At 49.6% G+C, this 25009-nt stretch overlaps 2 protein-coding genes across 6 annotated transcripts; both read right to left on the minus strand.

Moving 5' to 3' along the window:
• Nucleotides 1-5186: 5186 nt before the first annotated feature.
• On the minus strand, nucleotides 5187-14774 carry ATF6B (activating transcription factor 6 beta). Of its 4 annotated transcripts, none has more exons than XM_077760942.1 (18): nucleotides 14679-14774; nucleotides 14221-14300; nucleotides 14009-14087; nucleotides 13678-13769; nucleotides 13063-13198; nucleotides 10206-10291; nucleotides 9928-10063; nucleotides 9672-9803; nucleotides 9393-9526; nucleotides 8534-8719; nucleotides 8353-8444; nucleotides 7748-7927; nucleotides 7489-7596; nucleotides 7226-7307; nucleotides 6947-7017; nucleotides 6619-6730; nucleotides 6392-6476; nucleotides 5187-5876 (listed from the first exon to the last, which is right to left on the minus strand). In XM_077760942.1, the coding sequence occupies exons 1-18, from the start codon at nucleotides 14758-14760 to the stop codon at nucleotides 5647-5649; spliced, it is 2103 nt and encodes a 700-aa protein (XP_077617068.1). In that variant the 5' UTR covers nucleotides 14761-14774; the 3' UTR covers nucleotides 5187-5646. The 4 variants fall into 4 exon arrangements, with proteins under 4 accessions (XP_077617068.1, XP_077617069.1, XP_077617067.1 ...); XM_077760943.1 differs by having other exon boundaries at nucleotides 9393-9502; nucleotides 14670-14774; XM_077760941.1 differs by having other exon boundaries at nucleotides 14670-14774.
• Nucleotides 14775-15159: 385 nt separating this feature from the next.
• Nucleotides 15160-16904, minus strand: FKBPL (FKBP prolyl isomerase like). Of its 2 annotated transcripts, none has more exons than XM_077760864.1 (2): nucleotides 16713-16904; nucleotides 15160-16454 (listed from the first exon to the last, which is right to left on the minus strand). In XM_077760864.1, exon 2 carries the CDS (start codon nucleotides 16378-16380, stop codon nucleotides 15334-15336), a length of 1047 nt encoding a protein of 348 aa, XP_077616990.1. In that variant the 5' UTR covers nucleotides 16381-16454; nucleotides 16713-16904; the 3' UTR covers nucleotides 15160-15333. The 2 variants fall into 2 exon arrangements, with proteins under 2 accessions (XP_077616990.1, XP_077616989.1); XM_077760863.1 differs by having other exon boundaries at nucleotides 15160-16466.
• Nucleotides 16905-25009: the final 8105 nt, after the last annotated feature.

The raw sequence follows: 25009 nt of genomic DNA on the forward strand, positions 1-25009 counted from the left end.
CCTTTTTTCCCCCCCCCCCCCCCCCCGCCCCACCCCAGCCACTGCCATTCTCTCCTGGTAGTGGGGCGCGGGGGCAGGGGTGAAGGAAACTCCCCTCCCACCTATTCCTGCCTGGTCCCTTTGCTCCCGCCTGCACCGTGTCTCTTCATCTCCTACCTTTTCTGCTTGCCCCGCCCTCGCACTGCCTCTCCCATCCATCCTGGTCAGTCCACCTCCTGTTCTCAGCTTGGACCACTGCCCCCTTTCCATTCGCCCACCTCAGCAAATTCTAGAGAAATGGCAGATGAGGCTTGGTGCTTGGCTGGGTAAGGGCTTGGCTGAGCACCAAGATATATGACCTGGGAAGGAAGTTGGGGTTCAGGAGAGACGGGGAAGAGAAGCTGGAAATTTAGGGGGGAGGTTCAGGGATGGAGACAGAGCTAGAGGCTGGAGGCAGATACGAGGAGGGTAGAGTCGGTGGAAAGCTGAAAGGAGCTAATGCTGTTTGGGTGCTTCAGGGGAGCAGGAGCAGAGGTAGGGAGAGTTGGGGGCTCAGGGAAGAAAGCACTTTGGCCTCAGGCAGGGACAGGAAGACGGATACCAGAGGACAGAGCAACAGACACTCCCACATACAGCTGCTGTTTCTCTGGCATTGTATCCCCTTGTACTCCCTGCCCTGACTCTGGGCTGAAAAGACTTTCACCACGTAAGTATCCATGGTGAGGCAACCCCACCAGGTTTCACAGGGAGTGAGTTCTTGCTACCCAGCTACAAACCTCATCATCAGGGAGTAGCTTAGCCTAGTCATAGGTGATGGGAGGAAGGGACCCCGAGGAGCCTGTATGTGCCTCAGTCTGCCTTAGGTTGGGGTACAGGTGTCTGCACCCCAGATCGGATCCCCCTGGTTACAGGAGAGTGTTGCTCGTGGGTCAGGGCACACTGGCACGGTGCACGACTCCCACATGCCCAGTCAGCTCCCTGTGACTGAGGGCAAAGGCTTGCACGGACTCTCGCGTGGGTGTCCCCGTGTGTGTCTGGGTGTGTGTGTGGCTGTTTTTTTCCTGGCTTTGATGGGGAGGATGAAGTCAGCATCTTGGACGGAACTGGGCTCAGCTTCCTTCCTCTGCCTTGGCCTAAAGCCCCCAGAGCCTGGGGTAGGTAATAGCTTCCCTTTGATTGGGAGGGCTGGGGGGAAACACTTGAAAGGGGAGGGGGGGGCTGAAACAGCATTACTTGGGGAGAGCAGACTATGCAGAGGACGAATTTTCTCTCACATCCCCAGATTTCAGTAATTCTGTCTCACGGTTATAGCCATTATTTTTCCTATGTCTTGTTCCTGGCTTTATTATTTACTAAGTATGGCAACCATAAGTATACTTGTCCCACGGAGTGGCCCGAAGCCCCTGGAGATGTGAGAGCTCGAAGGATGGCCATGGGGTGTTTTTTAAGTCCACGGCTAGGGACAGATGGGATACCAGTCTCAGAGAGGAGAGGGGGATTGCAAACATTTACAAGGTTACAAGGCATTTGAAGAAGCCACTGTAGGCTTAACAGACATAATTCCAGTTTCTGAGATCATCATTGTCTAAAATTTGATTCATCCCCTGGATTTCAGGCTCTTGGAGGAGCTCATGAAAGACACGAGATGTCTTACATGCTTGCATCTCATCAGTAAAGCACAGACCGTGCATAGTGCAGGTGCCTAATGAATTCTTGTCGCTATCAAGTTGTGAAGGGACTGGGTGAGAAGGACGGGGAAAGGGAGTCTGGCAGGAGTCCCAGGCGTGGAGGCAGGGAGGCCTAGTGGTCAGAGCCAGTTGCCTTCACTGAGGTGTTTCAGGTGATGGGCAGAAAGATCAGTGTTGCTGACAACTGTCCATGTGCTCTGGCTCATGGTGTGAGAATCCTTATTTCAGGTGTCTTCAGCTCTGGGTTTCCATTCTTTAAAGAACCTCCATGTTCCTGTCCTGGCTTCAGGAGGATTCCGGATAAAAGATACAGACAGTAATGAAACGAAAAGACAATGAGAAGGGAGGGAAGACAAAGAATGAGGGCAATTAAGGGCAAGGACCTGAAAGAAAAGAGAAGGAATGAAGAGAGGCCAGGGGCTGCGATCCAAGGGAGCAGTCCCAGAGAGGGGGAAGAGAGAAAACAGTTGTACTGGGCTTCCGTTGACAAAACACTTTCCAACACAGTGAAGGCATTTGATCAATCCCACTTTGTGGCTGAAGAAACAGAGGATCACAGACGTTAGATGACTTGTCCAAGGGACTTTGTTAGTGGTGGTGAAGGTGAGCCTCCACCCAGGTTTTCTGATTCCAAAGCCCGTATTCTCTTCCCTTCCCCAGGAATAGCCTTGGAAAGATGGAAGACTTAGGGCAGAAACAAATGAAAGGGCTTCTGGAAGAACTTGTTTGAGAAGGAAAGGTGGAAGATCTAGATTTCTGAAACTTTTTTCCTGTATATCCAGTTACTATGCAGATTCAGTAAGAAACCACCAAGTTTAAGATAGGGGACTCAACATTCCACTACTGAGGGGTGGGACTGGGAGATGGTGAGGAAGGGGGGCTCAAAGAGAAGAGACAGCCTGACATGAGAGATGGGAGAGAACCACAAGCTAGGGCTGAAAAGGGGGCCACAGAGCCACAGAAGGAAGGTTTGGACCCGTAAAACTTCCTTTGCCTGGAGCCGCGGGTGTGGGGAGGAAGGAGGGGGGAGGACATTTCTATCTCGTGACAAAAGAAAGTCACACAATTGTTTTGTTCTCTGCTCTGGGGCGGGTGGGCGCCTGTATTTACCAGAGGGACCGAGGTCGCTGTGGCAACCACACATCTGGGCCCCCGAATCCAGATGTGCTGTATCCAGAAGCCATAGCAGAACGATGAGGCAAACATTAGGCTCTCCAGTCCTGGCCCCTACAGCTGGGAAGAGGACGGGGGATTGCAGTGGGGAAAGGGGGAGGAAGGGGGAGAGGGCTGAAGCGGGGGAGCAGAGAGGAAGTCGCCCAACAGGACCAGGAATGTGGACAGAGGAAAGGGAACCCGGGAGGGGGTGGCATGAAAAGAGAGGAGTTGAGCACAGGGTTAGCAGCAGGAGGAGGTGAGAAGAACAAGTAAAAAGAAAGGGAAAAGAGAGTGGAACAGTGGGGAGGAAGAGCAAAACAAAAAAGGAATGAGAAACAAGATGAACAAAGACTGAAAAGTCCAAAAGAGAAGGTGAGGACTCCCAGTGGGACAGAGCGGAAAGAGGGGAAAGAAAAAGAATCTAGTGCAAAGAGGCAAGGCAATGGGTCAGGGATGATAAGAGGAACAAAAGGCCGGATCCTGAGGAAGGAAAGCAGCTCAACAGAAAGACAAAGTGGGCCTGGGACAGGATGGGCCAACAGGAGGTGCAGGAGTGACAGTGGCCATACACTGAGGTGGCCTGGGATGAGGCTGTGACTGCAGAGCCACATGGACCTGGAGGGCGGCAGCCAGAGACTGACCTGCCTTCACCCTCCCACCTCGCACACCCTTGCCTCTCCTGATCCTTCCCACCACTCCACTCACTGGGCCAAGAGAGTCAACTGCCAGTTCACACCAAAGTGCCAGCTGTCCCCTGCCACTCAGCCAGATGTGCTACAGCCCCACCTCAGGGCCCCCAGTCTGAGATGCCAACACTCAAGCACTTTCCTGAGCTGGGGTCAGGACAGAGAGAGATGGGATGATCAAAAAGGGATGAACCCAGCTGGGATTAAGAGTGGACTAGAGGTGGGGCACCTGGGTGGCTCAGTAGGTTAAACGTCCGACTACGGCTCAGGTCATGATCTCACGGTTTGTGGGTTCGAGCCCTGCATCGGGTTCTGTGCCGACAGCTAACTCAGAGCCTGGAGCCTGCTTCCGATTCTGTGTCTCCCTCTCTCTCTGACCCTCCCCTGCTCACGCTGCTTCTCTCTCTCAGGAAAAAAAAAAAAAAAAAAAAAAATGTGGACTAGAGGAGAAAATGACAATGTAAATGGAAAGAGAATGGTGTAGGGAACAAGGGACAGGTGTACCTTTCAGGGACCAGGCACTGTGAACCTCTTTCACCCTTACACCAACCCTGAGAAGTAGGTAGGAGTATTCTATTTTACAGATGAGGAAATTAAGGCCCCAAGTGTTTAAGTTACATATGAAGGGCATCCACTAATGAAAGGTAAAGCAGGGAATCCAACTCAGGTGATCTGTCTCCCGAATCCTTGTTCCTGCACTCCCTGGGCCTGGATAAGCCTCGAGGGATATGGGGACAGGGAAGCCGAGGAGCCAGGGCTGTGCTCCGGAGAGGGGAGAGGCCTAGTTCCTGGGAGCCCTAGTTCCAGGTTGCCATAGTAACCCAGTCTGTTTTCACCCCAAACACAGTAATGGGGAGTGGGGGAGCCTGGCTGGACACGTGAGGTTCTCCCCTCCTCCTTCAGGCCTGGGCTTGTGGCCCGGGCGGCCCCTGTCCAGTCATCTGGGCGTTGAGCCCAGGCCCAGCCCACACCCTCTAGCTGACCCAGGACACTCCTGCAGGGCCAGGCCTGAGGCGTTGCTGGACAGGAGCCCCTGATGGGATCCCCCCAGGTTGAAAGAGATTTGGCCCCTCACCCTGTCCTGTTCCCCTTCCTCCTAATTAGAGGCATAGCCTTTCCTGCCAGATCTGTTCTCACCCTTTTCTCTCAACTGGACGCACAAGTCTCAGTCTCCCCCAGTTTAGGGCTAAGAAGATGCTCTTGAACATCTTCCCTTCCCTCCCAACACTGCCCCCTTCCCCACTGTGGCCCCTCCTTTCTGGCTCACAGCCTTCTGGCCCCAGCTCCGCTGTTTGTTCAAGCTGCTTGTCCTGGAAATCAAGGGAAGGGAGGGAGAACCTGCTAGAATGCAGGGGACCCAGGGAGGCTGTTCACCCCAAAGGGCGTGGGGCCCCCTGTCCTTCCTGTTTACTCAGACACATTCCAGGGATCTGTATCCTCGGGGCTGTCATGCCAGGAGACATCCCACCCTCAGCCCCCCCACCCCCACCACTAGACACAGACATGCCCCAGTGTTGTAGGGGCGGGGACAACGGGATGACATGAGGTCTGGGATCCCACACCCAACCCGCCCCAGAGCCAGCTATGTCTTCAGTGCTTGGTTCTCTAAGACACTGGCCATACAGGAGCCACTTTCCCCCAATTTCCCGTCCTGAGTCAGGAAGGCAGCCACCATTCCTTCAATTCCCTCCAAGTTGTTTATTTAATAATAAAAAAGAAGATATACATATACGTAAACCTGATCTCCCACCACCACCCCTCCTTTACTCCCAGTTACTAGCTCCAAAATGTAAAAATGTCCCTTGTCCCTCCTGGGGACTAAATTCCCCCCTCCACCCCCCTAAACAGAGAAACAAAAGAATAAAGAGTGTGCAGGAGTCCACCCACCCCAAAACTTAATCTCAAAGAAAGAAGCAGGAATTAGGGGTTTAGAGAAATGAGAGGAGCCCTATATTCCAAAAAGGGGTGAGAAGAGAGGTAAACCCCCTCACCTCCAAATAAGTGCTTAACCCCACACCCTGTCTTTCCTTTACCAATTGCCCCAAGCCCAGGGATCAGAGAACTTAGAAAAGCCTCACTTGGTCACCCCCACCTCCCGTCCCCCACCACCAGCTCTAAGATAGTGTGAGTTGCACAGGTCAGGGGTGATTGAGGTAGAGGGGCTGGTGGGACGCCTGGCGTGCCTGGCCGGCTGCAGAAGCTGGCAAGGGGCCACCTGTGGCATTGCCCGGGGTCGAGGATGGCTGTTTTCGGAGCGAGGGGGGCACCGTGGAAGTCTTGATGTGAATCACCCGAGTGTCCATGACCTCACACTCGATCTGCATCATCTCCTCATAGTCCCCTGGAGGCCCCCGGCCTGACAGGGTCTCTGTGAGAAGGAAAGAGTTAAGGGAGAAAAGAAGGGCAAACAGAGAGGGGAAAAGTAAAGGTGGGCAGGGAGGAAGGGGCAATGGTGAGGAGGCCAATCCACAGCAGGGGTTGAATGAGAGGGCAGGGATGGAGTTGGTGCCGGCGGGGGGGGGGTGGTAGGGGAAGGAAAAGAAAATATCATTGATGAGTCACAGAGGACACATATGATTGAGATCACAGAGGAGAGGACATCAAGAGAAAACAGAAGGTGAGAATCGGGCTGTTCCCAGCCCACCCCCTCTGCCCACACCTATTGAGCACCCTCCCCAAGGGATGGCCTGCACCCTCATCTTCCTCCCACATCTCCTGCCTTCTGTTTTTTCTCCACCCATTTCCTATATCTTCTCATCCAGGAGTCTAGCCTCTCTCTGGAAGGGCCCACTCTTCTCTCCATTTCCCCCTCAGCATCTCATATTGGATCTCCCAGTTCTCGATTTCAGGACCCCTCCCCAGATCTGGCAAAGAGAGAATTACCATTGGGAGCCATGGCAGGCATCACCAGGGACATCTTGGGCCGAGAGGTCTTGTTGTGGCTGATGGCGGGGAGCAGCAAGTGGTCCTGGGAAACAAAGGGGCCAGGCCAGGAGGCTGGAGGAAAAGATGCAGACAGGCTCTCCCCCCACCTCTACTCTACAGCCTCAGCCTGAAGACACGCTGCTGGAGAGCCCAGGGTGATGGGGATGGGGCAGGGAGGAACTCACCCGTCGGAAGGACACAACATAAAACGTGTCTTCTCGTCGGTCAATTGCATCCAGGAACTCTGGCTGTGAACGGTCTGGGTGGCGATACAGCTGCAGTTGGCCCACAGAATCCCTAGCCAGGCGGGGAGACAGGATTTGGGAGAAACTAAGCCCCACTCCCAGTTCCTACTGGGGAGGATGAGAGAAGATAAAAGACAGGAGAGCCCAGGGGATGAGGGGGGCATAACGCCATTGGTGGCAATGGTGCCAGGCACAGGACAGCTCCTGGGGTACAGCTATTTAGAGTGAAGCCCCCCTTAGTAACAAACAAGCACCCTCATAGTCTCACCTTTCTGGGGGCCCCGGGGGCTGGGTTGGGACTGTCTTAACTGGAGGCGATTTCTTCCATAGCTGAGACTTCTGGAAGGAGAAGTATCTAAGGATTTGAAGAGGGTGAAGGGAAAAGGGAAAGAGACAGACGGCCCCTGGAAGCTGATGTCACCTCACACCCACCCCTCCACCCACCCCAAATGATCCCTCAAACCTCCACAATGAGATGCTCCCTCAAAATCCCCAGGACATTTAGTCTTCCAGTGGCCTTCCTTGAACCAGCCCTAGCCCCTCCTACCTGTCTCTCCTGGGCCCTCTGGGGGATCTTCCGCCGGCCTCTCTGGTGGCGCTGGACCCAGCCGCTCAGCTCATCCGCAAGCCTAGGGAAATAGAGGGGCAACACGTCTGTATGGAGCCAGAGCTCCCATTTTCCTCGCCCACACACTGGAGGGAAAAGGGAGGGCAGGGAGAGCTGGTGCTTCAGCACACGGGGGCAGCCGGGCCACCTGTGGAGGGGCCTCAGAAGGCAGGGAGGATGTCCCAGCTGGGGATCCCCCAAACCTCAGGGACTCGGTCCTGTTGAAGTGCCGGCAATCAGAGGAAAGGAAGAGCTGGTCCAGGTCTCTCAGAAGCAACTCCTTGGCGCCCCCTGGGAAGGCTGTCAGGTTCCTGGAGTGAGGCAGGGAGGAGGCGATGATGAGAGGCTGTCCTGCACCCCTCCCCCAACAGAACAGGCAATGATGGCAGGAGAACTCTGGCTCCCCTCAGAAGAAAAACGTTTTGGAGAGCACCCCCAAAAGAGAGACGGCCCTCTCTTCACCTGAAACTTGGCCGGCCTGGAGGGCTGGGCTGAGGCTCCTCAGGGCCCAGGGAGGAAGCCTGGAGGGGTTCAACTCCATGAACCGGCTCTTGCGCTGAGAATTCCAGCAAGTGTCTCCGGGGTCGAGGCTCCTCTCCACTCATCCGAGGGGAGATGGGAGCCGGAGGAGGGTCACTGATGCTGAGGATAAGGAAGGATAGAGTATGAGGAATTCCAGCTTGGCCCAGGGGCTGGTTAAGATCGTGGGCTCTGCAGAAAGCCTGCCTGGCTTCCAATCTATCCTGCAGAGTGAATCTCTTCATGCGTATGACCAGAATGAGAATCATCCCTAGCTAATAAAGCCAGGAAGCATGAGGAACTCAGTAAGCACTTAAACATCACTGTTTTCACCAGTGTTATTATTATTACCACCATCTGCTGCAGGACACACCATTCTGAGAGAAACAACGGAAGGAGAAGGGACTGGCTGGATGCACCGTCAGTGCTGAGGACACCTGTGCTGTCTGTGTGTGAGTGGAATGAAAGGGCTGTGCCAAGGCAGGCAGTCAGGCAGCTGTGAGGCTGGGCTCCACCCGAAGGTTTGGGGACGGCAGGGAAGGTCTCACCTGACAGGTCCAAAGTTGAAGGCAATGAAGAGAAGGAACACCATGATGCAGACCACCTTCCTGTTTCCAGACCCTAACTTGAGCTCGCTGTTCTAAGGTGCAGAGAAAGAGATGAGAGGTGGTGAGTCATCCCAAAGGAGCCTGTACTCCCAGGGGCCTCCCTGGGACGGACCAGTCTCACTTCGGCCAGCAGGGCCTCCAGCCGCCGCCGGAGGGCAGCATTCTCCCTGCGGAGCTGCTGGTTGTCGGCCAGCACGGCCTGCAGCCGAGCCTCCAGCCCCTGCAGATACTCCTTCTTCTTCCTCCTAGACTGGCAGGCCGACTCCCGGTTCTTGATCATTCGCTGCTGCCTCTTCAGCAGCTTTGCCTAGGGTACCCAGAGGACCAGAAAAGGAATGATAGATGGATGGGAGAGGAGAACTATGCCTCCCTAACTTCAGGGACTGATTACCCAACGCTCACACTGGCCACTCTACTGCCTTCCTGACCTCTACCTGACGCAGCCAGAGACCGATTATTCCTCTCTGTTAAAACGTTTCAAAGAAGGAGCCCTTCTCTCAACCACTCCCTGCTCCTGTTCCTCAGAGCTAAGAGAAATCAGACTGTAGGAAGGACATCCTCCATCCTGGTTCCTGGTGGAAACTCAGTTGCTTTCCTTGGTGGGGTGGGGTCTTCCTTCCTCTCAATTCTCTTTAGGGCCCACACTTTAACCTTGCTATAATTAAAGAACACTTTACCTGGTTTCCCCCTAGGAAACAGCCTCCCTCTTCCAACTACTACCACAACCGTGACACAGTATGACTCTCCTCCCTTAGATTTACTGACAGCATTCCCATTTCTTCATCTGCAGTGATAGCAAAACTAAGGACCCGAAAACTAGAGTTGATACTCATATATAAACAGGGATCCACTCTGACCTTCAGGATCATCTATGGCTTTGCTTGCTCACTTTTCGCTCCCTCCTCATTCCATAATTCTCTCTCCCATGGCAGACTTCCTCCCCCTTACTAAGTCCTACTCCTCTCCTCCCCAATACTTACATCCACTTCAGGTGGGCAGGAGTTCCCAGGCATAGGAGCTGGAACAATGCTCTTCCTCTCAGGCCTTGGAGCAGGGGGGGCCGGCCCCTCAGGGTGGACCCGAATAGCACCTTGGATGAGGACAACTGGTGACACTGGGGCAAGTGAGCAGGAGAAGGAGGTGAGATCTGTTCTTATGTCCACACCCATATCTGAGCACCCAAGGGCTGGGAGCCTCAATGGCTGTGAGCTCCCAGAGAAAGTTAATCCCGCCTGGCTCCCTCTCTCCCTGTTTAGTACCTGGGGGTGGCTGGACAAGAGGCTGCAAAAGGATGGTGGTACTAGGAGGCACAGGTCTGGGTGGCATTGGGACAGTGGTTATCATCACAGGTTTGGGCTGCAGCGGTGGCTTCCGGGTGGGCAGGGCTTTGCCTGAAGGAAGGGGGAAGGAAGGAAGGAAGGAAGGAAGGAAGGAAGGAAGGAAGGAAGGAAGGAAGGAATGTCAGGACTAGAGGCCTCCTGCCAGGGATCCCAAGGTATCAGAAGGCCCCATTACCTAAGGAGCCATCAGAGGATGGGGCCATGCTGATCTGGACACCTCCAAGTGGGGGGCCTAGGACGTCCCGCAGGAGACACGCTTGAGGGGATGGTGACTCTGTCTTCACTTCCAGTACCTCCTCTCCTATAAAAGCCTATGTTGGGCATTCCAGAAGATATGTGAGTCAGGAGGAGTATCAAGCAGAAGGAGCTGAAGAAGAGAATGCTTTCATACCTCTGAGGGCCAGAAGGAGCTCACTGGAATGTCTGGAGAGAGTAAGAGAGGTTTATGCTCACCTGGTTGGGGGACTCTGCTGAGAGCAGGGAAGCCTCGGAGTTGATGGAGGAAGATGGGGAGACAGGCTCTAGCTTGGTCTGGACATCTGTGGGGTGTCAGGATAATATAAAATGCTGGATATCAGATAAACACTGGAGAAGAGGATTAAGATAGGGGATGGAAGACACAGTCCTTCCTCCTTGCACCAGAAACAGACTATTCTGGCCCTAGGCACACAATCCAGAAGGAAGAGGAACTACAGGGCTGCTGATTTGCTGGCTCTCTTCCTACCTCTTTGCCCAGGACTTTCCTTTCTCCTTCACTGGCTCCTGAAGCTGTCTCTATGCTGACAGCAGCCAAGTCTGCATTTTTACCCTTGACTGGCTCCCCTGTGTCCTGATCCCGACTCCCAAGGTGCCTGCTGGTCACTTTCTTTCTCATGACCCACCATCCATCCATATTCAAGCTGGCCTTAAATGGGGCTCACTGCTTGTCCCTTCACACAAATTCCCTTTCTACTCTGTCAGCCTCCCAGGCATCAAATCACAAAGCCTCAGTCGCCTCTGAGCTTTCCTGGCCTCTGATAAATCCAACTGTGAGACTTGCTGATCACCCATATGGGTGAAATAAAACTCATCTGACGGCCAAATTCAACTCCCAGGTCAACAGTCTGCCACTACCTTTGGTCCATACCACTCATTTGGGCACTTAATTATATAATTGCTAATTTTGCTATTTTAAAATTTCAACTTATATTGGTAAGTAGGTAATACACTCACATGACACAAAACTCCAAAGTAGCAAAGGGTAATTCAGTGAAGTGGATCTCCTTTCCTTTCTTGTCTACCAGCCACCTGGATCCCTCCTCAGAAATGACCACTATTTGATTATTAACCACGTGTTATGACACTCATGAGACTCTCCAAAAGCAAGGATTATGTTTTATGCTTCCTGTCTATTAAACTGATTGGTAAAGCACAGGCCCTCAAAAGTCCTCAACAATCAAGGTTCATAGCCTTATCTTGTTTGCAGGTGTGATCAGTTTCTCTTTTCCATCCTAACCTGTCCCGTCCTGAGGCCAGGGAGGAAAACACGAAAGGGCTGCCCCACTGGGCTCCCTTGCCCTCCAGCTTCTTGTTGGAGTTCAACCAAAGATGGGCAGTGCCAGGAAACCCTGAAGGCACTTTGCAATCCACACCCAACGCTGAAATTCATCACACTCCCTGACCAGGGGGCTCCGTAGTACCTATCTGCCCTAGGAGAAATTCTGGCATCAGATCCTTGGCAGGAAGTCACTGCAATTCATCCATTCTATTTCATTCTTTCTGCCTCTTTTTAGCATCCAAATATCTTTCTTGATTAACTGTATCCAGTCCTGCCTCTCCACCATCCATTCTCTCTACTCTGCCACCACAGTCAGCTTCCTAATCACACTGTTCTCCTGCTTCTTCTTCTTCTTCTTTTTTTTTTAAATAGTTTATTGTCAAGTTGGTTTCCATCCTGCTTGATTCTTCAGAGGCTCCCAACTGCCCACAGGAAAAAAGCTAAGAGTCCCTTATCAGGGTTCCCACTTGGTCTACAGCCTCTGCAACTTTCTTTTTTTTTTTTTTTTTTTTAAATTTTTATTTATTTCTAGGAGAGAGAGAGGGAGACACAGACTCTGAAACAGACTCCAGGCTCTGAGCTGGCAGTCAGCACAGAGCCCGATGCGGGGCTCAAACCCACGATCCGCGAGATCATGACCTAAGCGAAAGTCGGACGCTTAACCGACTAAGCCACCCAGGCGCCCCAGCCTCTGCAACTTTCTTGCCACTTCCCACTCCCTTCTCACAACCATCCCTTCTCACATCCAAATCCCCACATTCATCTTGCGCCTCATTTCTTAAAAAAAAAAATTTTTTTAATGTTTATTTTTGAGAGAGACAGAGACAGAGAGAGACAGAGTGTGAGCTGGGGAAGGGGCAGAGAGAGAGGGAGACACAGAATCTGAAGCAGGCTGCAGGCTCTGAGCTGTCAGCACAGAGCCTGACATGGGGCTCAAACTCACAAGCCATGAGATCATGACCTGAGCCGAAGTTGGATGCTCAACTGACTGAGCCACCCAGGTGCCCCTCTATGTGTCAAAACTCAGCTCAAGAAACCCTTCCTCCAGGTGCACATCACTGATCCAGCCCCAATCAGGTGAGCTGCCCCTCTTATGAATTTTCCTGGCACCCTGTGACGTCTATCATGGAATTCCCACACCTATGGCAATTGGTATTTGTCTTTCCCCTCCCTCCACACTACAGGATTCTTGGGTCAGCGTGGTGCTCACATCTTCTTCATCTTGCATTCCCAGCACCCTGTCCAGTATGTGGCATGGAGCAGGAGCTCAATAAATATTTACTGTGTAAACATCTAAGAATAAATAAACTTAGTTAACACTTAGTAAAATAGTGCAAATAATGTTAACTGCAGAATCTAAGAGTTGGGTATATGGAATTCCAACTTTTCTGTATGTTTGAAAAATTTTTTTATAATAAAACTTCGGGGGTGGGGGATAACAAATAAATATGCCCTAAACTGTCCATAAGTCTTTTAAAAATGCAAAGCAATGGGGGAGGAGGGGTTCCTGGGGGGCTTAGTCATTGAAAATGTCTGACATCAGCCAGGTCATGATTTCAGGGTCCCTGAGTTTGAGCCCCACATGGCATCAGGCTCTCCCAGCAATCCGGGGTCAGCACAGAGCCTGATTCAGATCCTCTGTCCCCACTCACTCTCTCTGCCTCTCCCCTGTTTGCTCTCTCTTCCTCTCTCTCCTGCTGCCTGCATCCCCTCTCCCATTTACCTTGCTTTGGAAAAACCTGGGGGCGGGGGTGGGTGGCAGGCTGTTATTACCTGAGAGGTCGTCAGAGGTGGGACCCACATTGATCTGGACCGTTTCAAATGGGGATGTTGGATCATCTCCTAGGAGGCAGAATGGGGGTGCCAAGGATTCTGTCTTCACAACCAGCACCTCCCCTACAGCAGGGGCCTGGGAGAGTGGGGTGAAGTAGAGGGGCAGAAAAAAGAAAAGAAAACAAGGAAGGTGTTGAGAGCAAGAGTAAGAACAAAAGTTTTAGAGCTTACTAAATGACATTCTGGTTTGAATGGTACTGAGTGTCTTCGGCCCCTTGTTTTCTCTATTTTATTCCTGGGAGGGTTGATGAAGTCTCATTATTTCAAATATTGCCTTAGAATGGACAGCTTGGGCATGAGCAATTCCAGAATTCTTGGCAGTTAACAACTCTCTTCTTCCTGGCCCCACCATAGTTGCCACATATCTCTCTATATTAAAATGACTCCATCTTCTCTTACAGACAACCATGGCAGAGACCTGGAAAACGAGGATATTAAAGAAATCCAAAGGCACCACCACTACTACTCCATGACCCATAGCACACAAAACATTTTCTGCACCTATGGGTGAAGGGAATGGAACAAACAGTAGAAGGAGAGAGACGGTTCTCTCACCTGGCTAGAGGGCTCTGTGGAAAGACGAGATGACTCAGAGCTGAGGGAGGAAGAGGAGCAGGGAGAGGACGGCTCAGACTTCACCTGAAGATCTGGAAGAAAGGGGTTGGGGAAGCAGAGCCTGAGGAGTCCAAAACGTGTCCAAAGGCTTGGAGGTGAGGATCCCCTCACCGGGGGCAAAAGGGAAGGAACACATACGGGACTGAAGGAAAGAAGAGTGCACAGACACTTATGAGAGGAGATGTGAGGATACAGGGGATTCTGTAGTTCCTGGTAAACAGTGGAAAGAAATGGTTTTGTAAGGATGTGGGAATCACAAGGGATATCTTACCTGGGAAGATAGGCAGGGGATCCCAGGGGGGCTCAGGAGGGCTAACATCCATCCCCACGTCCAGGGAACTGCTGCCAAACTGAATAAAGAAGGACATTAGATGGCAAGAATGTGAAGGCAATGGCTTCATGAGCTCTGGCCTGGGGCTGAGTCCTTGTTCTGGGGCAACTCCCACCCGCCAAAGGTTAAAGACAAGGCTGAGGGGGCAATACCGGGACATCCTGCTCTGGGCAACGGAAGAGGTGCGTCTGCTCCTCTGCCACATCATCCAGGCCAGTATACAAGGTACTGTCTGCAAGAGATGCAGTGTCAGGGGGTCGCCCGGTGGCCCAGCCTACAGATCTACACACAGCCCTGGGCCCATCCCTCATTGGCTCCGCTAGGCCAGACCTACAGCCCGCCCCCTTGAAACGTGATACACCCAAAGAACTTCAGCTCCTCCTTCCCCCCCACCCCAGAACAACTCGACGTTTCTGCAGGGAGCAGAGATCTTTCCCAACTCCCGCATCCCCACGAATGCACAACGAGCCCCCCTGCTCCGCCCTCTTTTCGAGTGATGGATTCCGTATTTGCCCAGCCTTCTTCTATGGACCTCCGCTTCCTCCCTGCGTGCCTCAGAAGCATAGTATGCCACAGCCCTCCTCCCTCCCCGAGGCCTCACTCCGCAGACCCCAGTCCTCCGGGCTCAGCAAGTTATCGGTGAAAAAACGTGTTGGGTCCGCAATCTCGCTGAGCAGCATCAGTTCCGCCATCTTCCCTCCCGCCCCCCAACCATGAGACGGTTCCCAAGACCCGCCTCTCCCCATCACCAACCAATCAGTTGATTCTTTAAAAAAAAAAAAAAAGGGGTGGGGAGGACGTCCCGGAAGTTCTACCGACCAGTAAGAGACCTGGGTGCTGAGTACTTGAGTTGGCTGAATAGGGCGGGCCAATGGGAGCACGGCAGGAGGACAGCACGCCCGCTGAACCGGACTGCATAGTTTGCGCATGCGCCGAGCAGGAGCCAGTGATAAAGAGCCTGGGAGTTGTAGTTTCCAGGATTTAAAGACCCGCCATCTCCCCCAGTCCTAAATTCTTAAGTTTAGTTATCTTTCATTTATCCACGTATATGAATAAGCCTCCCAAAATGTAGCACACGTGATCGTATGGCTTTTAATGGTAAAAGAGGGAAAGAGGCGCACCGAGACCACTGCTACCTCCTCTAGGAAAGCAAAAGCTGGGAATGAATGGGACATGGCTGAAACCCTCCCTCTTGGTCCCATCAAAATCTCACAGCATAAACCACAATTCACAGGTTCCTGTCTCTTTTAAGATTTAACTTTTAATCAGCCAAACATCTTGCGCAGACCCTGAGCCAGCCCTGCATCTTGTTTCTTCCCCTGAATGATCACCTTTCCCAGCTCTTCCTGGGCTGCCCGGTTTTTGGGGTCTACCGCCAGCACCTTCCTGAGGTCAGCAGTTGCTTTTTCAAGGTTCCCAAGGGCAGCCTGGGCAACCCCCCTTCGGTACAAGGCCTTTAAATGGCCAGGTTCCCGCTCCAGCACTCGGTCACAGCTCTGGGCTGCCAACTGAGGCTGCCCTAGCAGCAGCTGACAGGCTGCCAGGTTGGCATGAAGAACAGTTCGTTCTGGAGGGCCAGGTGGGGGTAAAGTCATCAGCAGCCGAAGAGCCCGTCCGTAGCATCTGGCAGCCCCTTCAGGGTTCCCAGCTCTAAATAATTCTGTGCCCCTTGCACGTTCTTCCCTGGCCAGGGCCTCCTTCTCACTGGCCTCTAGCTCCCAGGAGTCCCTGCCCTGAGTGAAGGAAGCCAGTGTGAGCCTGAAAGGAGGTCCAGAGTGTTCAGAGAGCTGAAGCTCTGCCTCCTCACCTTGACACATGGACTCCAAGCATTTCTCTATGAGTTCTCCCCAAGTCCCCTCCCTCCATGGGCCTAACCCCATAGTTAGTTCTGTCCAGCCCTCTGGCAGGCCTGACCCAAAAGGAAACCCAAACGCCAGTACCCGGCAGCAGGAGCCCAGCTTGGGTTTGTCCAAGCCATGGCCACGGATTATGATCTTCTTAACAAAGCTCCCATCGGGACAGTACCAGAGATCAGAAGCTTGAAGGGGCTCTGGCATCTCTCTGGTTGTTCCATGAGAATTAGCAGAGTCTCCTTGAAGTCCAGCAGCCAGTTTTTCAGTTCCTTGAGAATTCTCTAGAATTTGGCTGACTTGATTTGGGCTCACTCTCAGCTCAAGGATTTCAGGAGGGTCTGGGGGCTGCTGCCTGATCTGGACAGTTGAATCAAGGTTCTCCTGGGGGTTCTCTTCCCATTGTTGTTGCGGTTGAGAGGTGTCCTTCTCTTCTACTGGATTGACTGGTGGCATCTCCATTTGGCTGCCTGGTCCCTTCCACCGTGGGCGAACAGTTTTGGTCAGAAAGGGATGGATCAGTTTCAGGTCAGCACCTGAAAAGAAAACTAAAATAATGCTAATGGCAGGATTCTTATTTAGACGCTCTTTAAATCCTCCCCCGTCCTTCTGGGACCCAGGCCCGCAGTCTTCAAAATCCTTTTTTTTTTTTTTCCGCCAAAAATCCCTGTCGGACTGGAGCCTCCGGCCCACCCAGAACTAATCCAGAACTAATGCAGAACTATAAATTCCACAAATCCCTGCGGTTCGGGTAGCCGCCCCAACTACGGACACCCGATCGAGTCAAAAAGTACCTGCGCCGCCGAAACGCCTCGCCTGATGCCAATGGCCGGACCATTCGAATCACCGCTCCTTCCGAAGCTAAGTGCTTCCTCAGTACTGTGTTAGGAGTCTTGCTCCAGGCGAAGAGGGTGGCCGAGGGCCAGGGGCATCTGGGGACAATAACAGCTAATGCTGGAGCCCGCGAGGCTGCGAATCTAATCAAACTCCTGGCAGCCAATCCGGAGGAGGGAGAGGTCTGATTAGCCCGCCTTTTGGACGTGACATCAGTCCCGCCCCCGCTTCCCTCCCCGCCCCTGCCCCCCTCGCAACCTGGAAGTTGTGGGCCTTAGCTACCGAACCTGGCCGAATCAAACCGAGCTAGAGCTAGCGAGGTCCGACTGACCAGTTCATTGAGACTAAAAGTCTGGAGAAGTCTTGAAATGGGAAACGGGCTCAGGAGGGAGAGTGGGGAAATGGAGCTGTTGGTGACTGATAGCGGCAGCAACCTTTATGTGAAGACCCCCGGCCCAACTGTACCCTACGTTCAGGGCTCCCAGCCAGAGCCATCCAACCGGCTCCTTCGCGCATTCAGTCCAGGGTGCTGCAAGAGAAACCCTCAGGCCTCCTTCTCCCCATTTACCCCTCTTCCCTTGTGGGATCACCTGAAGCTTCTCCTTACCTGTTTCCGCATACATATCACTCCTTTCAAGTCTTCTTCCTCTAGAAATCTTAGTCTTTTTCAAACTTTGGCGTGCATACATATTTGGGGAATGTTAAATCTCAGGTTCGGATTAAGGAAGTCTGAGGCGGGGCCTACATTCTGCATTTCTTCTTCTTTTTTTTTTTTATTTACATCCAAGTTAGCATATTGTACAATAATGATTTCAGGAGTAGATTCCAGTGATTGATCCCCTATGTATAACAGCCAGTGCTCATCCCAACAAGTGTCTTCTTTAATGGCCCTTACCCATTTAGCCCATCCCCCCACCCATAACCCCTCCAGCAATCCTCAGTTTGTTCTCTATGTTTAAGGGTCGCTTATGTTTGGGACCCCTGGGTGACTCAATCGGTTAAGCGTCTGATTTTGGCTCAGGTCATGATCTCACGGTTTGTGAGTTTGAGCCCCATGTTGGGCTCTGCGCTGACAGCCCAGAGCCTGGAGCCTGTTTGGATTCTGTGTCTCCCTCTCTCTCTGTCCCTTCCATGCTTGCACTGTGTTTTGCTTTCTCTCAAAAATAAATAAAAACATTTAAAAATTTTTGAAAGTCTCTTATGTTTTGTCCCCCTCCCTGTTTTTATATTATTTTTACTTCCCTTCCTTATGTTCATCTGTTTTTTAGCTTAGATACCACATATGGGTTAAGTCATATGATATTTGTCTTTCTTTGACTAATTTCGCTTAGCATAATACTCTCTAGTTTCATCCACGTTGTTGCAAGTAGCAAGATTTCATCCTTTTTGATTGCCGAGTAATACTCCATGTATGTGTATATATACTCCCATATATATACCCCACATCTTCCTTATCCCTTCATCAGTCAATGGACATTTGGGCTCTTTGCATAATTTGGATATTGTCAATAGTGCTGTTTTAAACATTGGGGTGCATGTACCCCTTTGAAACAGCACACTTGTATCCCTTGGATAAATACCTAGTAGTGCAATTGCTGGGTAATAGGGTAGTTTTATTTTTAACCTTTTGAGGAAGATCCATACCATACTGTTTTCCAGAGTAGTGCACCAGTTTGCATTCCCATTAGCAGTGCGAAAAAGATCCTCTCTGTCTTCTTCCTTGCCAACATCTGTTGCTGCCTCAGTTAATGTTAGCCGTACTGACTGGTGTGAGGTGGTATCTCATTGTGGTTTTGATTTGTATTTCCCTGATGATGAGTGATATTGAGCATTTTTTCATGTGTCTTTAGCCATCTTGATGTCTTCTTTGGAGAAGTATCTATTCATGTCTATTGCTCATTTCTTCACTGGGTTATTTGTTTTTTGGGTGTTGAGTTTGATAAGTTCTTTATAGATTTTGGATACTAACCCTTTATCTGATATGTCATTTGCAAATATCTTTTCCCCTTCTGTTGGTTGCTTTTTAGTTTTGCTGATTGTTTCCTTCGTTGTGCAGAAGACTTTGTATCTTGGTGAGGCCCCAATACTTCATTTCTGCTTTTGTTTCCCTTGCCTCCAGAGACATGCAAAGTAAGAAGTTGCTGAAGCTGAGGTCAAAGAGGTTTTTGCCTGCTTTCTCCTCTAGGATTTTGATGGCTTCCTGTCTTACATTTAGGTCTTTCATCCATTTTGAGTTTATTGTTATATATAGTGTGAGAAAGTGGTCCAGGTTCATTCTTCTCTATGTTGCTATCTGATTCTCTCAGTACCATTTGCTTTTTTTCCCACTGGATGGTCTTTCCTGCTTTGTCAAAGATTAGATGGCCATATATTTGTGGGTCCATTTCTGGGTCTCTATTCTGTTCCATTGATCTGTTTTTGTGCCAGTACCATACTGTCTTGATGATTACAGCTTTGTAATACATCTTGAAGTCTGGGATTGTGATGCCTCCAGCTTTGGTTTTCTTTTTCAGGATTGCTTTGGCTATTTGGGGCCTTTTCTGGTTCCATACAAATTTTAGGATTGTTTGTTCTAGTTCTGTGAAGAGTGTTATTTTGATAGGGTTTAAAATTTTTTTAAATGTTTATTTATTTTTGAAAGAGAGAAAGAGGGAGAGACAGAACATGAGCGGAGAAGGGGAAGAGAGAGAGGGAGACAGAATCTGGACCAGGCTCCAGGCTCTGAGCTGTCAGCACAGAGCCCAGCTCAGGCCTGAGCCCATGAACCATGAGATCATGACCTGAGCCAAAGGTGGTCACTTAACCAACTGAGCCACCCAGGCACCCCTACATTCTGCATTTCTAACATGCTCTTGAATGGTGATGCTGCTGACCCATGAACCACACTTTGAGTAATACAATTCAGGGATAACTTCATACCATTCTCTTCACCCTTGCTCTGTGCCCCTTCAATTTGTCCTATATTTTGTATATATAACTGGTATAACCTGTTCCATTGAGGGTGTCATTGGGTGGAAAACTGGTCCTCCTTCTCCTTCTAATAAAAGAAGTAGGTCCCACACAAAAGTGTGATTCAGCTTTGCTTGACCAGCTCCCAGCACTGGTTGGGCTACCACAGCTCTTCAGGAAAGGAGAATCCCATTCTTAGTACCTCACTTTGGCTCCTTCTTCAGTTTGCTCTCTTACAACCTATCATTGTGTCCCAGACTACAAAGACCATGCCAGGGCATTATTAGGCACAGAATTGTGTGAGAACAGTCCTCTCCCTGTTTTGTGTTGAGACTCAGGTCATTAACCTAGACTTTTTCTCAAGTTTTACTTCTGGGTTCTGAATCAGAGTAACCTTAGTCCACTGCTACCTCTTCCCCTATGGCTAAATATTCTGATTCTTGTAATCCCTGGGCTCCTACTGAAAATTAATTCACCCTTTCTTTCTCCCTCCCTCCTTCCCCCTTTCCATTCCTAGGATTTTTGGAAAAGGTAGGAAGTCTAGAATGAGTCGCAAAATTTTGATTATACCCTAATCCATGGACAAAGTTTGCTAATTCGTGTTGTATACCTTAACTGGAGAGCCACACTGATGACCCTTCAAAGATCAGCTTCTCTCAGTGAAAAGAAACTGTACTCTGCTACAAATGTATTGCTTTGTAATGTTCTTTTAGTGTTTTGTGTATGTATGTTTCAGTTCCAATAGACTAGAGAGGGCAAAGGCCTTGTCTCTGTATCTTTTGTGTTTCATCTTCCCTCCTTCCTTCCTCCCTCCCTTCCTTCCTTCCTTCCTCCCTCCCTTCCTCCCTTCCTTCCTTTCTTCCTTTCTTCCTTTCCTCAACAAATGCTTATGGAGCACATGCTATGTTCCAAGCAGCATGCTAGGAACTGAGGGTACATAGATGAATCAGACAGATAGTCTTTGCTCTCATGGAACTTCTAGTCTACCAAGAAAATAGTAATTACAGTAGCATGGAGAAGTGTGAGATGCTATGAGAGTGGATGAAGGACTAGGGGATATTCCTTGTGGATGAGGCATTTTTACTGCCATTTAAAGAATGAGTTAGAACTGCATCTCAGGGGCACCTGGGTAGCTCAGTCAGTTAAGCGTCCAACTTCCGCTCAGGTCATGATCTCACAGTTCGTGGGTTCGAGCCCCGCATTGGGCTGTGTGCTGACAGCTAGCTCAGAACCTGGATCCTGCTTCAGATTCTGTATCTCCTTCTCTCTCTCTCTGACTCTCCCCTGCTCACACTGTTTGTGTGTCTCTCTTTCAGAAATAAATAAAACATTTTTTAAATTAAAAAAAAAAACAACCGCATCTCAGTTCTATAGAACCCGTATTGAAAACCACTGAATTAAGTGATCGACTTTGTCTCTTCAGGTGATCCCTTGTCACCATTATGACTATAAAATATATATATAAACATAGGCACATAAACTCCTTGAGAAAGTAGTCCAAATCATCCAAAATGAAAATATTTTGATATATTTTTATTTATTTATTAAAAAATTTTAATGTTTATTTTTGAGAGAGAGAGACAGAGTGTGAGCAGGAGAGGGATAGAGAGAGAGGGAGACACAGATCCAGGCTCTGAGCTAGCTGTCAGCAATGAGCCAGATGGGGGCTTGAGCCCATGAACCATGAGATCGTGACCTGAGCCGAAGTCGGACGCTTAACCTACTGAGACACCCAGGTGCCCTGAAAATATATGTTTTTAATAAATAAAATTTAAATTTCATGAAAATGAAAACGCAAAATTTAAGTTTTATGTAAGAGGACTCAGAATTCTCAGAGGAGGAATCCATGGATCTTTAGGTTCCCCCAGCCTCAGATTGAGAAACACAGGAGTAGGAAGGGACAAAGATGTGAAAACTCAGAAATGGGGAAGAGCATAGGGCCTTCCCCAAAGTGTTGCTGCATGAATGTTAACTGACTCACTGCTTGCTCTCTCCTGGTTCCCTGCCCCTTGAGCCTCATTATGTTGGGGCTCCGCTCTCTGGGGATAGTCACCAAGGAATCGGGAAGAAGCAGGGAAACACACTAGGAGGATTATGTCCCCAGGCCTGACTAGAGAACATGGGATCTGAGGAGAACACAGAGAGGATGGCAAGTGAAAATTTACTTACCTGCTGGGCTAGAGACTTGGACTGAGGAGTGAGGAAGGAACACTGTTTCTCTTCTTTCTCTTTCACCTAAAGATTTGAGAATGAACTGGAAGAAGCGCAGCCTTGAGGGGAAGAGAAGATAAGGAATTTTCTTTTCCAAGTGACTAGATTCAATCCCAATCTTCTACTACAAATGTCCTCAGCTCTCCCTCTTCTTTTGGTGTTTCAGGGACTAACCTCACAGCACCTAATTGTCTGGGTGCTTTGGAACATGACTTACCTTGTGTCTAAGACAGTTCCTCTGTCTCAGATGAGAGGGATGGGAGGGAGTAGCACACAGGAACCTCTGGACAGGAAGTGAGATCATGGTAAAATCTGTGTTAAGAGAGTCAAAGAGACATAGAGACACATCTGGGATAATGGAAGGGCTTGGGGGGGGGTTGTCACTTCTTTTGCAATGTGTGGTTATAGCCCTATTTTGGAACCATTCTTCCTTCATCCAAGTCATTATGGGGGCACTTAATGCCTTGTTGAAGATCATTCTGAGGGAAATCCCCACATTTGACACGTTTGTGAGGATTTACCTGTAAATAATTGTTTTTAAAATCCCAACTGGTGTCATTTCTGTCCTGCCTTTCTTCTTTCTGAGTCACCTCTTTGCAAGATTGCTCAGAGTATCTGGACTTATTCTGATGCTCTCCTTGCCCTATCCCATAGGGGCATTGTGTGTGTGTGTGTGTGTGTGTGTGTGAAGGATAGATGACACACGATGTTACATTAGTTTCAGATGTACAATATAATGATTAGACAAATCTATATGTTATGCCACGCTCAACAACAAGCGTAGAGACTATTTGTCGCCATACAATATTGTCACAATACCATTGACCGTATTCTCTATGCTGAATTTTTAATCCCTGAGATTTATTCATTCCACAGCTGGGAGCCTGTGTCCTCTGTTCTCCTTCACACACTGCCCATCTCCCTGCCTACCTCCCCTCTGGCAACCATCAGTTTGTCCTCTGTATTTATGGGTCTGTTTCTGCTCCATGGAGGTGTTGTTTTGCCATCATCAAAGGTCTGACCTGATGGCAGAAGCTGAGAGAAGAGGCTCAGGAGCTGGCTCAAGATAATTTGTGAGCTGGTGGTTGTTGCTTGTTGTCTCCATACACACAAAGGATATGACACCTGCCCTCTAAATAGGTGAAGTAAGATTCCTACTCATTCAATAATCTTTACTGAGTACTCAGAATCTGTCAATGGAACACAGAGAAAAATACAGAGAGATCCCCACCAGCAGTCCAATAGGGTAAGGTATCATAGTTAACAAAAGCTCTGGATGCAAGCATACAAGTGATAAGTGACAGGGAGCTTATTTCCAACTGAGGGTGACCTGAAAAGGAGTCCAGAGGGTTGAGTCTTGGAGGATGGCCATAATTTTGACCTGCAGATATTGCAGGGGTTTATTGCAGGTGAAGGAAGCAATACGGGGCAGGAGAGATAAGGAAATGAAAGCCACTTTACATCCAGTATTAGTCATCTCTGGCTTGTCAATCTCAGCTTTCTCAGAGTATCTCAATATCCCATGTAGGCTGCCCTGTCACCAGGCATCAAGCTGGTTGGAATTTTTATACCCTCACATTCCCCTGCATTCCATACTCACCACATGGCACCATATGCTGCACTTACTCTCTGTGGCTTATCATCAGCATGAGAGACAAAAATTCTAGCTTTCCAAAGGCTAAATAAATTTCTCCTTCTGTTTAGCTTTGGTGGTTTCTGTGGTTTTAGTTCTGCTGGGATTTATGTCAAAATTGTTTCTCCCTCCTCTTTGCTCCCAAAGCATCTTAGGGTGATATTATAGGCAGGGCTTTCAGGCAGGATGAAGCAGTGAAAGGCAGACTTTTCCCCAGTGAAATGTTTAATGATAAGAACTGCTCTTTACCGAATCGTGGCCATGCATTATGACCACAATACCAGGTGCGGTGCTGTTTTTTATTTATTTTTTTAATGTTTTTTTATTTTTATTTTTTAAATAATTTTTTTAATGTTTTATTTATTTTTCAGAGAGAGAGAGAGAAAGCGGGGGAGGGTCAGAGAGAGAGGGAGACACAGAATCTGAAGCAGGCTCCAGGCTCTGAGCTGGCAGTCAGCACAGAGCCCAACACGGGGCTTGAACCCACGAACCGTGAGATCATGACCTGAGCCAAAGTCGGACGCTGCTTACCCGACTGAGCCACCCAGGTGCCCCTACTGTTTTTTTTATTTTTGAGAGAGAGAGAGAGAGAGATAGCGTGAGAGAGGCAGAGAGAGGTGGGGGACAAAAGATCTGAAGCAGGCTCTTTGCTGAGCCCGTTCTGGAGCTCAAACTCATAAACCATGAGATCATGACCTGAGCTGAAGTCAGACACTTAATCTACTGAGCCACGGGGGTGCCCCTGTGCTGTCTTTAATTGTGATGAGGAGGAGCTTCCTTGTAGAGGTGATATTTGTGCAAAGACATAAATGAGTAACAGAGCAGTCATGCAAATAACTGGAGGAAGAGTGTCCAGAAGAGAAAAACAGGAGTGCAGAAGCCTTAGGCAAAAAGAAATGGGATTTTTATGTTAATTTGCTAGCAACTGAGAGAACAGCAAGCAGGCCAGAGGAGGTGGAGCAGAGTAAACAAGGCAAAGGTTGGGAAGGAATGAAGTCAGAGGTGGGGAAGAAACAAGGTCAGGTATGCTTGCTTCATAGGCCAACGTATTTTGGATTTTATTCTAAGTGTAGATACGGTAGCTAGCAGAATGTTTGAGCAAAGTGAGTGATATCATCTGGTAATTTAAAAGATCACTTTGGTGCTCTCTTGAGCAGGATTTATAATAAAAGATCACTTTGGTTTCTGCATGAAGGATGGACTGTATCAGTCAAAAATGGAAGCAGAAAATCCAGTTCAGGGGTTAGTCAAGAGACAATGGTAGCTGTGGGAGCTTGGATTAGGGACAGGATCAAGGGGAGAGGCCCTCTAATATGTAGGTGTCTGGAAGAGGAGTAGAAGCTGTCAATGAAGACAGAAGGAGCAGCAAATAAGGAACTAGGGAATACAATATATCCTTTAGTTGGATCCAGAAAGAGTATTAAAGTGAAGAAAACATTTCAAGGAAAAGGGAGTGCTCAACTG

Source organism: Crocuta crocuta, unplaced genomic scaffold (genome assembly GCF_008692635.1).
Source record: "Crocuta crocuta isolate KB4526 unplaced genomic scaffold, BGI_CrCroc_1.0 scaffold762, whole genome shotgun sequence".
Classification (NCBI taxonomy): Eukaryota; Metazoa; Chordata; class Mammalia; order Carnivora; family Hyaenidae; genus Crocuta; species Crocuta crocuta.